This window comes from Natrix helvetica (genome assembly GCF_964273705.1).
Source record: "Natrix helvetica genome assembly, chromosome: 2".
Taxonomy (NCBI): Eukaryota; Metazoa; Chordata; class Lepidosauria; order Squamata; family Natricidae; genus Natrix; species Natrix helvetica.
In genome coordinates, this window is record NC_138552.1 from 96,888,651 (window position 1) to 96,904,200 (window position 15,550).

Here is a 15,550-nt window from a genome sequence, read left to right on the forward strand (position 1 = left end):
TGACAAGATGCCAAACTGCAGGATAAATATTTGTTCTGATATCTGCAAGATCTCACATTTTGTATAAATTGAAGGATTTGGGAATGTCTTACAAAGAACAACATTTCCACCACTCTGACGGTGGAAACTCTGCATGTTCCCAACAGCATTAGACAACTCTCCACTGGATGGATCTCAGATTTTTATCTGTACCAAGGGAAATAAATATCAGAAAATGGAAAGCTTTTGCTGGTATAGTTAAGACTGCCTTGTTTTGGTTCCAGATGACAATGACAAAGCTGACAGAATGAAATTCTCCCTCAAAATTGTAGCCTGACTATAATAGTTTAAGGCTACCTTCAATTCAGTGTCTAATGTTTACAAAGGTACAAACCTGATGGTATTATAAACGCTGTGTCCTTAAAGGTTTTACTTAAACCAATTATTCAGTAAATACTATCATGAGATTCCAATGGGCCAGACCTAGAGATTATTTACCTCCATCAAATATTTCATTTTCTGTTAGATAAATAACAATGCAACATTTATTTCTGTGGGCTTATGGAAGAACCTAAACAAGGAAGGAACTTCTCTAGACTGACAGGTGGACAAGATGAACTTGAAAGACTTGTATTAATTCGCTTCCATTTCCAATTAGGACATTTTTACTACCCATCTTTGTCGATGACTTAATTCATTTCCTTAAACTCCATATCTCAACCTGAATCTCCTGACATCCCCTGCATCCATTCCACCTCATCTAAGACCTTACTGCCTATAACTAAATTTGAAACAATAAAGTTATGATCCAACCTATTTCATTGCCATCACTTTCTGTAGCTAAAGCAAATGAAGTATACAACATATTTGCATCAACATAAAACAGATTTCCATCCTAATCCAATATATTTCTTCTGTGGAACACCATTCCAACAAGAGCTATATTTTCATCCCTGACATTCAGAAAGCATCTTTAAAGAATTGAGACATGAGCAGGTTTATAATTAGTTTTAAGGAGACCCAGTTTGGTTTAGTAGTTAAGGAACCAGGCTAGAAACTAGGAGACGATGAGTACTACTCCAACCTTAGACATGAAAGCTGACTGGGTGTCTTTGGGCAGGTCATTCACTCTCTCAACCCACATAGTCAATTCCTGTTGCAACCAATGAATCAACACTTGCTTGATTTAAAAAAAAAAACAGAGCCTGCACTTGTGGGTAAATGCTAGGAAGAAAAAAAAAGTATGACTAGTTTCTCAAGTGCTTTCATTTTTATGTCATGGTGTTTTAATTATTTGCTAGTAATACAAAATTATAATTTGTACATTTGTTTTATTTCATAGAACATTGCTATTGTGAGCTGCTTAGCGCCTTGATGATTCAAGAAGCATAAACACATCTGTACTCAATCAGTCAGTCAATCAGTCAGTCACAGTCCTTTACTTCAATCCAGGTCTGCCTAACCTTATAAATCAGGTTTTTTTTTCATAGAAACCCAATTCCATAATGTAAAAGACATACATCAGTGTCAAACCCGCTCACATCACAGGCTGTATCATGACGTATCTCAATGGTTTTTTTCCTTTGCGGAGCAGGGATGGGCGTGGCCTGCATGGGCCATATCCAGTCTTCAGGCCGCCAGGTTTGACAGGCCTGCTATAGATCAAGGATGTCCAACTTTGACCTCTGGGTTTTAATGCTGACTGGGGAATTCTGGGAGTTGAAGTCCACAGGTCTTAAAGTTGCTAAGGTTGGATATTCCTGCTTTAGATTATTTGGGATGTTAAACAGAAATTCCAGTAAAGGGAACATCATAGACTGTTTTCTCTCCCTGCTTTCTAGTTCTTATCTAAAAGCAGATAGTCTTGATTTCTCTTACAAAAGATGCCTGTTCTGTGACTTTTTCAGGAGATACACCTGTACATTTTGACAAGCGTAACTCATTTTGCATTCTCTCCCTTATTTCTTGGCATCTTCAATGTCACAATACCTACTTTTTTTGCACCATTACTATGTATATGGGGAGGTGTGTCTCTAAATAATTTCAGTTTAATTTAAAGACACAGATTAATTGATTTAACTTCTCTTTAGATAAAACATAATATGTTATACACAGTATACATTCCTCCCCTCCCCCCTTTGGTGGGAAAGATAAGAATTTAGCTTTTTGGTTCCTACTGTTTTCTAAATCCGCCAGCTTACTCAGAAGTTTGCATTTTGCTGAAAGGGGCTTACTTCTGAGTAAGTATGTTTAAAATTATAGCCTCCATGGCTGCCTTGTTTTGCTTCATCAGCTGGACCTGGAGTACAATAAAAGTGAGGTGATCAATGTTTTCCATAGAAAACAGGAAAACAGAAAGTCAAGAAGGGACTTTGAGCACAGACAATTCAGTAGTGTCATGCCACAGAAATGAAATTGAAGAGAAAGACTCCTAATGGAGAATTATCCTTAATCTTTTATCGTTTTTGTCATACACTTTTGCAACTCTAGTATGAAATTGCAAAAAATGTTTTACAGGCATCCACAATTCTGATCTGGTCAATTAACCTATCAATCATACATTCACTTATCAATAGTTTTTCTGGCAAGTATTGTAGCAAGTATCAAGAAAACCAAGCAAGGGAAAAAAATATGGACTTATCCACAGGACGAATGCAGCAATCCAATAGAAGTCAAAGTTTAACATAGCAGGCCTACATAAGCTTGGTTGTGTGAAGGAGGAGCGAAAAAGGATGGTTCTGTTTTCCATTTCTACATCTTATATAGTACAACCTCTATGGAATAGACTGCTTTACTCAATCTGTTGTTGTCTAGCTGGTAACAAATTGACGGTTATAAACCCAGAACATTTTTAAGTTTACAATTTCAAAAAAAAAACCCTGAAATGTATGACCTGGTTTCGGTGTAGATTTTGGTTTATAACTGAAAATCTAGAATTTATGGAGCTTACATTTCAATTTCTGTATTTCCATAATGTAATTTTGGCTAATTTAAGGGTTGAAAAGCCAAAATAAGAACTGCTTATTAAGAATTACTGGGAGCTTACTGTCATCCATATATAATACCTTTGATATTAATTGGGCACTGCACAGTAAAAGTAGTACATGTGGAAAATAAGAACATTTGCTTCGGTTTGGGTAAATCTGGATGGTCCTCATAATATGGGCAAATGAACATTAAGAAGCAGAAATAGTAAATAATACAGACTTACTTGTGCCTGAATGCAGAAACAAAGGAACAGTACTGGCAGCTGTACTTGTCTTCGCGAGTAAACATGGCCAAAGCCAAGTGACTTCTCTCATGCGATCGTAGACCCTGCATAGACATCAAAACCCGATCACACTGGCTGCAATGGTAGCCACCAGGTCTGGTTTCATCTTCCAGTGATGGTCCAGATTCAGCTTCTGCAAGTTCCATAGTGGCCATATGGTCTTTGGCTCCCTCAATACCCTCCAAGAAAGCTGCATGTGAAGGTTCTTCAGCTTCCTGCTAAAAGACACACATCCCCACCAAAGCCATCAATTCTCTCTCCCTTCTTCCCTATGATTACCATTATATCTATGGAAGCCTAGCAACTTCTTTTGATAGCAGTAAACTTGAAATCCAGCTATGAGCAGACATCCATGCAATCTGAGCAAAGATGTCTTGAAAAGCAACATACGGCTTTTAGTGGTGATCAGCATGGCTGGAGTGCACTCTGTTGCTAAAACCTTTTTTCCCCCCCAGAATAATTCACTTCATTAGGTAGAAATGTCCCAATGCCAATATTCCTTACAGATGTTTATTGGAGTGTTTCCGATAATACGTTCTTTTGGCTTCCTGAGGTAAAACTGGCACAAGGACACTACACTATAAGCCTTCAATTTTTTATTTTTTTTGCCGATTTGCCCAAACAAATATTTTTCAAACTATTTAATTGGCAACTATATACTGGCTTCTATAGATCTGTTCAAAAAAGTCCAAGTTTGTATAAAATAATCTAGATTTAATTTGGGATGGGGGGGATGAACAGGGGATAAGAAGAATATCAAAAAGATTACACCGTATTCGTTACTTTTCTCACCTACTGGGCACATTCAGCTTATTTGCATTAATTTATAAAATATATCAATCTGTCAGCCTTAAATAAAGATCCACAGATGGTTTACTAACCACCATTACCAGAAGGCATGTAAGCTCTGGTCGTGGCCTATAAAAACTTGGGAAGGAAATAAACTTGTAGAAAACATTTACTGCCACATTTGAAGAAAAAGTATTTTTTCCATACAATAGCCTGTATGCGTAAAAAGATAGGACACGTAACAAGCAAATTGCAAATAAGGGGCCATTTGCAGTTAGGTTTCATTTATTGTATTAACATATCTCATACCAAGATTTAATTAATTATCTCTAAATGAAAGCTAAATTTAAACTTAAGTGTATGTATATTTTCACTTAAAAACAGAAGTTCATGTTTTGCCGCAATTACAGGTGAATTATGTAGACACTATGCATAATGGATGATTTGATTATTTTTCATAATTTATTTTATATAAATTAATGCACAATAGCCAGTAACATCCTAAACACAAGTGATAAGATTCTATACAAAACATTTATATAAAAATAAAACACGGGAAGAAAGCTATAGAAGCAACACCGACTTCAGCCTTGTCCTTGGAAACTTTATGCAGCCAATTTCTCTGGCTTCTGAGGTTTTTACATCTAATAGTCAAGAGCAGCTTCTCATATAAAAGGAAGTAAAGAAAACAGTTCGAAGCAAAGGATCCTAGGGTAGCATATACCAAGACTTCCATCAGTAGCTTTCAGAAAACAGGTTGGCTACATCAGTGTAAAGCTTTTAGAGATGTTAGTCCAAACCTTTTCTCAAGGTTCCACAAAACAGCAATAACAATTTAGCATGTCTATTTATAGTAAGCTACCCAGGTCTGTTGAGAGTAAGGCAGCATATAAGTTTAATAATAATGATGCTTGGATCCGCACATAGGCTACCCAGATACGTTATGATATTCTACAGAAGAACTTAATGCATATGAAGGCCAACATCTGGCAGCACTGACTTTACATTGTTGTACGTAGATAATAATATCAAGGGCAAGCCATCCAAATTAACACAATCAAGTCCAGAATTGGAAAAAATACCCCACTTTGAATCATTGAATGATTCAAAGTGCAGTTTGGGCAAAGAAGCAGAAGAAAAAGTAGATCATATACTCAGCTTGTTGAAGATCATGCAAACTGATTATAAACAACGACATAACATAATCACCAAAATCATTCACTGAAACGTCTGTGCCAGTAATGAAAAAATTGGTGGGAACATAAAGTAGGTGAAAATGAGCACGTTAAAATATCGTGAGTTTTCAGAATACAAACTGATAAAGTCTTGGCTCATAGCAACTAGATTGTGTGTTTGAAAAGAAAGTGTGGATAACTGATGTGGCAAATTCTAGGAGATAATAGAATAGAAGACAAAGAATGGGGAAAAGATTGTAAAGTATCCCAATCTGAAAATTAAAGTTAAAAGATTATGCCATAAATCAATCATGGAGGTCCCAGTGGATATTGGCGCAAAGGGCTCCATATAAAAAAAAATGAATTAGAAATGTCAAAATTTCCAGCTGAAGTTACAAATGGCTATATTGTTTGGATCCACACATGTGCTGTGCTGATACTTTGTAACATCCTAGATTCTTTTGAGGGAGGGGATTGATGTGAACGCCAACACCAGCAAACAACTGGCAGCTTTCATTTCACATTGTTTTGTTATAATAACATTAATATGGGTGCATATATTCTGCCCACAAGGAACTAGGCTTAAGTCCAATAAAAAAGGAAAGCTACATAGAAATCATGGTATAAATGCTGATATATATTTCTGATAGTGGTGGTGTCTGATCCACAAAAGCGGTTTGGGATTTCTTCCTCCTTGGATGAATCCAAGGATTTAAACCCAAAACAAACCCTTAAACGCACCTTGACTCCAGTAGAGACCGAGGAACCATTCCCATACTGGACATGTTTACGAAGATGATTGCAGATGGCGCGAAGAGTCGGATGAACTTCGACACAGAACTTACATTTGTATCCTACCACCTTCCTCTCTTTCAATTTCGAAACTTCTTCCAAGCTGCCAAAAGGCTGTAAGGCAATAAAACTTGAAACTTAATTAACCATTCCTTCTCTAAGTAAGCGCTTCTCATCCTTGGCAGTTTGAAAAACCTGTGGATCATTTCATCTCCCAGAATTCCTTAGGCAGCAGGGCTGCCTGGGGATTTCTGGGAGTTGAAATCCACACGTCTTCAACCTGCCAATTTCCAGAAACAATGCTCCAAACAATGTCACAAATTTGTAGATTTAAATACAAGGAGAGGCAGCTTTATGTTGCTTCTTGGAATAAGTAAAACTCTGAGGTGGCATGAGTTTATTTTAAAAAACTGATGTTTAAAAGTCCCAAAATAGATATAGCGTGCTATTACAATATTGATTCAAACCTTTAGGGCATGTAGAAAAACTCAACCTCAGTTGGCAGCATTCTTCTACTAGCAATATGAAATGGGACGGCAAAAGTTTGAGTTTGTATACAGAAAGAAAATACAAACATAAACCACTGAGTTTTCCCCACTCAAATAACATCCTTTTAGCTGCAGCTATGCTAAACCAACAGGACATTAATGTCTTTCTCTATGGGGAGCAAGTCTAGCAGTTATGTTTGTGAGCACTGTGAAATTTAATTGAGAATTTGTATGTCCTTCATAAGGATTTTTAAAAATAAAATTACTCACAGAAATCTCCCTTATTCTGGTGCTCTCTGTATCTGCTGGAGTATAGTTTCTAATTATTTAAACGTCAATCTCTTGATCAATGGAAGTCCCAAAGAGAAGGTTGTTGTTTTTTTAAAAAAATGTATGATTTTCAAAATAAAGTGAATCTTTTGCACCTGAATGCAGAGAGCTAGTAGCTAATACAGGTAGTCCTCGACTTACAACGGAGCCCAAAATTTCTCGAGACATTTGTTAAGTGAATTTTGCCCCATTTTACAACCTTTCTTGTCACAGTTGTTAAATGAAACATTGCAGTTGATAAGTTAGTAATCAAGGCTTTAAGTGAATCTGACTTTCCCATTGACTTTGCTTGTCAAAAGGTCACAAAAGGTAGATCACATGACCTTGGGACACAGCAGCAGTCATAAATATGAACCAGTTGCCAAGCATCTGAATTTTGATCACATGATCATCGGGATGCTGCAAAAGTTGTAACTTTAAAAAGCGGTCATAAGTCACATTTTTCAGTGCCATTGTGACTTTGAATGGTCACTAAATGAACTGCTGTAAGCTGAGGGCTACCTGTAGTACGTACAAACATTTCAGACAAATATGCTGTAAAAGTAATAAACGCTTAATCATTCCGATCAAACACGATCTCTTCAGAATCTGTGGCCCTGAAGTTTTTCTTAACTTCCCTGTTTTGATCATTCTGATCCTTTTTCCAGAATGCTGAACCATCATGATCATTTCTGCAATTTGCCATATTCTTATTTCTTCCCTCACCAAAAATATCAGCCTCAAGACTATATTCCATTGAGATCTCACTTGAAAATAATTCCCCTGCAAAACCAGAAGGTAGCTTTTGATCCAATGAGATGCATTTATCATTTCCCTTTTCTCTCTAGCACCAACTTGCTAAAACATCTTTCTGTATGACAGAATGCCATTAAGAGCAAGTTTTATTCCACATGATATTCACTCTTTGATGACTTCCAAAAGAGGCACGTTCTTCCACGTATATCATCAAGCAAACTAAGCGTTTAATTTCATATGCAGTTCATTTAAAGAGATTGGTTTACATCCACAGATACAAAGGGCTTTGCACTGGATTTTCTTCTCAATTATTTCCTTGCATTCTTGATATGTTTTTGTTCAAGAGCAAAAAATATATTTGACATGGGGACAGAGGAACAGATAGGAAGAACAATTATGATTTTCTTATTCAAAGATAAAATCACTTTGAAAAGTTAGGAAAGGAGGAAATGAAACGGCATGCCAGGAGTCTAAAGGAGAAAAGAAATGAAACAAGGAAACAATGGGCATGGAACTGACTGGCACAACCCAATGACTCTAGAGCCTGTAGCTTTTCAGTTACCAAGGGCAATAATAAGAAATTAGTATTCTTGGCAGAATGGGGATGGTGGAGAGGGAGGAGGAGGAGAAGGAGAAGAAGAAAAGCAGAAGGAGCCAGAAAAGGAGGAGGAGGAGAAGGAGGAAGGAGGAAGAAGGAGAAGGAGGGAGGAAGGAGGAAGAAGAAGAAATAAGCGCCAGCGGAGCTGCAAAAGACTGCGCTACTCGAAACAACATACATTTTAAGAAGATGCTTGGTTGATACCTAGGATGCTGGCAGCAACCTGTATCAACCATTAGCACCAGTCAATGGTATTTGTGATGCATTTTTGAATGTTCAGTTGACTGAGTTTCATGTTTAATGAATAAAATATATAATAATAATATCAAATAGGAAGAAAGCAATGTAAAATCTGATCCTTACCCTCTCTGCTTTGAAATCTACAAAAGCACCATCCGCATATTTCTGCTTGCTCAGAAGCTGCTTCCTCCTCTCTTGGCGTTTGGCACGTTTCTGGAATTCCTCATTGTGGCCATTCAAGTGCGTGGTCAGCTCCGCCAGGCTTTGCAGCTTACTATCACAGTGCCTGCACTGGAAACGGGCCCCAGTTCCCAGGATGGTAAAATCCCTCTTCAGGTCCTTGCTGTGGTGGTCAGTGTAATGCATGCAGAGCAGCTCGGCTGTGCTGAAGGAGAGCTTAAAGCATTTGACGCACCGGAAGGGAAGCCACTCCATCTCTGGAGCCTCCACCTCCAATTCGGGCTTCTCAAAATCATTCCTCTCTTCTGGGGGAGGTTGCTGCTTTTCATACTCGTCCGCGTACACCGCAGTGAAGTAACCCCCAAGCTTGCTGGCATGTTGTTTCTTGGGGAATACTCCAGGATGGCGCTTCATGTAGTGGGAGACTATGCCTTTCTTGCTGAAGGACTGGAAAGAGCAGAGGGAGCATTTCTTCTTCTCCACCGCCCTTCTCAGTTCCTCGCTTAGCTGAGGAGAGTCCTCCTTGGGGGGCGAGGGGATGATCACTTTGTTGGGTTTGTCGCTTATAGTCCTTGAGGCTGCTAAGCAATGCGTGTAGTAAGCATCAATGTCGTGCCGCTTCTGGTAATGCGCAGCCAGACCTTTACGAATAGGGTTTGTGTAGGAACACAGGGCACATTTAAACAGGTTGTTCTTGCCTTCGGGCTGTGCCCGAACATTGTTGTGTTTTATTCGGTAGTGCCTGGCTATCCCTTTCCGAGTAGAGCAAAAATACTTACAAAGCTGGCAGCGGAACACAGTATGAGAAACCAAATGGGAACTGGAGAAGTGGGAAGATGGCAGTGAATCGTCTCCGAGGAGATCTTCTGGAGTCATCTCAGGGGAGGGCTTAATTTCAGTGAGAACTTCGGGCTCCAGGGAGGCAGGGAATTTCGGAGGAGATTGTGCAAATACATCAAATTCAGGCTGGTTATGGTATTTCTCATAATGAATTTTGAGCTTCTCCAAAGTGCCATGCGTGTAGGGGCACAATTTACACCGGTAAGCACCATACCCTTGCTTGAAAATCCTGCTGGTTTCCTCCACGTCATTCTGGCTCATGTCAGCAGGCTGCTCCACGTCATGCACAAAATCCTCTGCCGTGACCTTCACGGAAGGGTGTCTCTTCTGGTAATGCGTAAGAACGCCATGAATGCGTGTGTTAATGTAAGGACAATGCCTACATTTGTATACCGCTCCTGGATTAATATCAATGTCTTGTGCAAAATCTGCAGCTTTCACTTTCATCCCAGGGTGTTTTTTTCCATAATGGGTGAGAAGTCCATGCAAATTGTTATATTCAGACTGGCACACTGTACACTGGTACGGCGTAGAGGATATTGCAGGGTTCACCGAGGTGAGCTGAAGAGCTTTGTCTTGGGAAAGGTTTGACTCTTCTGCATATTCAGTATCTGGGTCCCCGTGTGGCAATGCTAAATGATCCTCTGAAATTATTCTGGCACCAATACCATCCGATACTGGGTTCATTTTATCCACAGCGTCTTTTTCCTTGATAATATCTAGTAGCACCGATTCATCTCCATTCATAGCCCAAGGGTGAAAAGCTTGGTAGTGATTAGTGATATCCCAAATGGAAGAGGCTTCAAAAATACAGTCTCTGCATCTATATATTTTCATTTCTGATGGTATTAATAAGGCTGGAGGTGAAGGATCTGGTCCTGCCCAGAGTTTTGTTGCCATATATGTGTAATCAACGTAATGTTCAGGATGTCGCCTTTGGTAATGCACTAACAGGCCACTGGGTTCTGCGTGAGAATAGATACACCATTCACAGTGATATCCAGCTTCTATTAAACCATCCAAAAACGCCCACCTCAAAATAGATGTGACCGTAGCCTTCAAGCTTGGATGGTCCTTTTTAATGTGCTTCCGCAGTGCGTAGAAATAAGGAGATGTATAAGAGCACTGCCTGCATTTGAGAGCTCTTAACTTAGCCCTTTCTTGCTCGGAACCAGAAGTAGGAATTTGTAAGCCACCCGGGGAATTTTTCTGACCCCGGTCACAGAGGCTCCTGATGGTGGCTGTGTGTTGCCTAATCACATCTGCATTGGCTTTGAAATCACGATGCTTCTTTTGGTAATGAATAAGGACCCCTTTTACAGTCCGGTTTCCATAATCACAGTGCTGGCAGAAGAACATCTCGTTCTCTGCTGGAGCTACAGCACCATCCGCGTTGTCCCTATTCAGGTGCTGCATTGTTGGTCTACGAACACCAGGAGGTATCTCTCCAGCTCTCATCATTGCTGCAGTTGGGGGTGCCTGCCTAATGTATTTGGCAGTCACTTTTATCTCAGGGTGCCTTTTCTGGTAGTGTACTAGTACCCCAACCACTGACCGGTTGCTGTAAGAGCAATGTTTGCAGTAGTAAAGCTCAGTGGTAAGGTCTGGAGGTGGTGGAAGTGGTAACGGTGACATTTTGGGAGAGCCAGGTGACCCTAGTTCATAAGCCATCTGAGCCAGGGCAGAACCCCTCTCTACTGACACCACACGCATCGTTTTTTGAATCCTAAAATACGAAGCCTTCTCATCGGGATGTTTCTTCTGGTAATGCACTAAGACGGAATGCATGTTGGGACTTGCAAAGGAACAGACATCACAATCATAAACTACAACACTGTTGACTGTTGACTCTTTTTGGCTTTCAGATTCGGGGCTATTGCCCTTTGAAGAACTTTTGTTAAAAGCAGCAGGTATGCCACAAGTCCCACGTCCCACTGGGGTCGAAGTAGACAGGTTTTTTGGAGCAGAGTTCAGTATCTCTCTCAGAGTTTGCGATTCTGAGCTTAACCCTTCTTGTTGCTCCACCACGTAACTTGAGAATATCATGGCATTGTTAATTTTAACGGTCGGATGCATTCTTTGGTAGTGTGGCATTAGACTCCTAACATTGGGGCTGGTGTAAGAGCAGAAGCGACAGCGATAGATCAAATCAGAATGATCAAAATTTAATACATTCATGGCTTCCGGGTGATGCTCACCATAATGCTGTTGCAGATCTTCAAAGTTTGTATAATCAATGTAACATTCAAGACACCTATACACTGCACTGTGGTCGTTGGGATCAAGGATATACCTAAAGCTGAATTTAATGTAGGGATGCATCCGTTGGTAGTGAGTGCTGACACTCCTGGCAGATTTGTTGCTGAAGTCACAGTGTTTACAATAGTAAAGCCTTCCAGAATCACCAAAATCGGAATTCTCATTGTTTTGATCAGATCCATATAGGCTTGCCTGGCTGCCTAGAATAGACGAATTCAGTCCTGGATCCTTCAAACCCACCGAAGAACAATAATATTCTTCCTCATCTTCAGATATAGTTAGCTCAATTTCTGCCCCATTGGTGGAGCTGTAATCATGGGGGATATTCCTGTAGCTGGGCTCTTTCTGAGGATCACCTGGGTCTCTTCCCCATATTTGCTGGGAAGCAAATGCTGCTATTTCCAACAGTGGTTCTGTTTGTTCTTCTTCCTTGTCCAGTTCTACTTCTATTTCTACTTCATTGTCATACTCTTCCTCTTCATCATCCTCCACATTAATGACTGCATCTTCCTGCTGCTTGTTCTGATTGATTTTGCTTTGCAAATTACTGGCAATCTCATCAATTCTGGTTCTTTTCTTTACTGGGGACAGATCTAAGGGAAAGTCATTGGACATCTTCCTAGAGGCTTTTGCTACAAAGTTGTTTTTAGAAGACAGTCCAAGAATTGAGGTCTGGCTTTTCTTCACAGTGCTGGGAGAAGCATGAGCATCGGGCTCGCTGTCTTGCAGCGTATTTGCTGATGGGCTCTCGTATTTTGGCAAGTTATCGCAAAACGAGTGCTTGTGCTGCTGATGAACCCGAAGGCCTTTCAAAGTTGTGGTGGAATAATTGCACATGGTGCATTTATACGGATGCTGCGAATTGGACTGGGGAGACTGCTGCTGTTGCTGCATGGAATCCATTATCCCCCCTGATTTCCTGCCGTTTATATTCCCCCCTTCGTAGGATACTGTACTTTCGTTTAAAGAAGAAGCTATACTTTCAGTTTGGGAATTCACGGCATCCCAGTCCGATGCTGCGCCAGTATGACACTGCTTATGAGCACCAAGCTTAAAAGAGCTCTTGCAGGTGAAAGGACATTCGTCACATTTGTAGACGGCCGTCTTTCCAGAGAGGTGGATGTTTTCAATGTGGCGAGAAATGCTTCGCCGATGCATGGTAAGGAAAGGGCAGAAAGGACACTGGAACCTATTCATAAACCTTCTAAAGGGGATCCCCTTGGTTTCCAGTAACTTGTGGCCCTCAGATCCCATCAGCTGCTCAGCAGTTAGTCCTGAGCTTTGGTGATCCATAGAGTTCAACCCATTCTCACTGTCTAATTCATTGAGCTCATCATCCGAACTGGAGTCATTCAGCATGCTGTTGGTATCCAGATCAGTAGAATTTGCCATGTCACCAACTCCATAGCGAGATCGGTCAGACAAATTAACAATGCCCGAGTTGTGAGGAGCCTTGTGTTTCATCTGAGGGTAGGAAGCAGAGGAAAATTTTGGAGAGGCGTTGGACCTGATAAGAGAATTGTTTACCGAACTTCTGTAGTTTGGGACAGTTGCATTGGGCATCTCTCGCCCAGAAGCATTCATGGGTATATAGTTAGAGTTTGGGGGAGGGCTTGGGGGACTCTTGTTTACAACATCTGACATGTTGGTCCCATCCTGTTGCTGCCTCAGGTTGGACAGTATTTTCACCATGCTTCGGTGCTTCTTCATCATATGATCACACCAACGTTCCCTTCGGGGCGTCTGGTAGGTACACCATTCACAGCAGAAGTTGCCTCTTGATTTGGTTAAAGGCTTGACCATAGACTCCAAAATGCTACGTTCAACAACTTCAGCTGGAAGCTCCTTGCACGAATCCTGCATCGAGACAGACGTAGAAGTTGATTCAGATATAGCAGCAGAAGAAGCAGGAGGGGTTGAGCTCTCCTTCAGGCTGTTTTTGTGGTACATCTTCTGATGTTTTATAATCCGTGCACGTCTTGGAGATTTGTAGGTGCAGAACTGGCATGAAAATACCTTCCCAAAGCCCTCGTGCATCATGATGTTGTAGTTTAAGGAACCAGCACCTGTGGATCCAGTTGGGGAGCTTCCAGTCTGAGCACCATGGACTTTCCGGGTATGTTCTATAAGAAGGTTTTTGGATCGGAAATAACGTACGCAGTATTTACACTGGAAAAACTTGCTTGCTGATTTGGAGAGCATATGTTGGCCATAATAACCCTGGCTATGGCTGTAGTAATTGCCAGTTCCCAGCTGAGCTGCATTTTGCCCTAAAAAAGAGGGAAAAAATAGTAAATATTATCTGTGAAGTATGCGTACCACAGTGCCTGTTCTTTGTTTTTCTTTTCCCTCTTCAAAGCTGTGTTTCCTCCCAAGGTATTTGGTTCATAAATACTAGATAGGATGTTAAAAACAAAACAAAACCCCAAAACAAAATTTAAAAAAAAACCACGACCTTATTCTTTACAACTGACTTCCAGGGAGAGATAGTAATAAAAGCACAATTGAAATTGAAATGTAAATACACACATAGATACACATTTTTAATGTTAGTTATAGAGTGCTGAATTCATATATATATTATTTCTAAATAATTTAACCATCCCCCCACCCCCAATTACTACTTAATAAGGATAAAATTCCAGTGCAATTCAGGCATACGCACCATACGCACACAAACACTAACTTCCCAACTCTTGTTAGCAACAAAAGACTGCTAGCAACTAGATAAACTATTAAAGTTGTTCCATAAAATATTTATCTTGAAATGCATGCATACTATGAGTTTCACGTACAAATGGCTTTCTAGATATTGTGTTGTAAATTCTGAATGTAACAAAAGAAAAAAAAAGTCTGAACAAAAACTTAGCAGCCCTGGAGGGATCAATCCACCATATGTGGCTATTTTCCCCCTTTTTCAACCAAACCATAATGAACATATAACAGATTCCTTGATGAATACTTCTTGGAATCTACATTCTTAGCCATAGGGTATGGTTGCTTCCTGTTGAATATGAATAACCCAGGTGTTAGTTGTCCTGCAAAGCAATTCCTGGTTATTTTTATCTGTCATAAGATTCGGATATGGCAATTAGGATGGTAATGTGAGAATGCTGCAATGGGATAACTTCTCAGAATGACGTTCCAAATAGAAAGTTACCTGCCATCCCATCTGCCACTGCAAATTCATCTTTTACCAAAGAATACTCCACCTCAGCCGGGTCACTGTTCATGGAACCGAATCTCGATGGGCTAGGAGTTTCTTCAGCAACATCCGTGGGCTGCAGAAATGCAGTATGAACATCCTGGATGTGAGCTTTAAGATCTTCATAGGAAGGCGCTCGAAAATCACAGCCGTCACACTGCAGCACCTCCATGATCTTTGTTGCTAAGCTTTACATTAGGAAAACCTGAAAAAAGATGGAGAAGAAACATATTGCCTATAAGAACAGTTCACCAAACTGTTACAGCAGCAGATTCAGTACTGAGCAAATATGGGAGAAGAAATATTCTCCAAGCACAAGAAGTACAGCATACCAGAACAGTAACAATTTTTTTTTTACAGAAATCTGGAACCTAATGTACTTTTGATACATTCAAATATGTGACTCATTGTTACTTTATGCAGAAGTCTTGCCTAATTGCCCTTTCTACTCTCACTTTACCTGTTCATTCAATCCAGTTCCAAAGAACAAGGAAGCATCTATTGGAAAGCCATCAACAATAAAATGCATGGGAACTATTGTTGAAAAAGTTTTAGAAAGTCAAGCAGATTATTTACTTAAGACATTTAATCCCAAGCTTCCTCCAAGCTTACGTGGCACACATATTATACCTTATCCAATTTTAACCTTCTTAAGGCTGACATCTGCAA

The 15,550-nt window shown here is 40.1% G+C and overlaps 1 protein-coding gene across 19 annotated transcripts in view; it reads right to left on the bottom strand.

Annotated features, from left to right (window-relative positions):
* ZNF462 (zinc finger protein 462) overlaps positions 1-15,550 on the bottom strand; it is a 163,782-nt gene that overhangs the window by 77,262 nt on the left and 70,970 nt on the right. For 15 of the 19 annotated variants that reach the window (XM_081940203.1, XM_081940207.1, XM_081940205.1 and 12 more), the window contains exons 2-5: positions 14,837-15,086; positions 8,521-13,946; positions 5,956-6,120; positions 3,191-3,468 (exon numbers count right to left, since the gene is read on the bottom strand). In XM_081940203.1, coding sequence (XP_081796329.1) covers positions 3,191-3,468; positions 5,956-6,120; positions 8,521-13,946; positions 14,837-15,053 — 6,086 coding nt within the window. In that variant the 5' untranslated portion in view covers positions 15,054-15,086. The remainder of the gene's footprint in view (positions 1-3,190; positions 3,469-5,955; positions 6,121-8,520; positions 13,947-14,836; positions 15,087-15,550) is intronic. The other 4 variants (XM_081940199.1, XM_081940196.1, XM_081940194.1 and 1 more) reach the window with 2 other exon arrangements.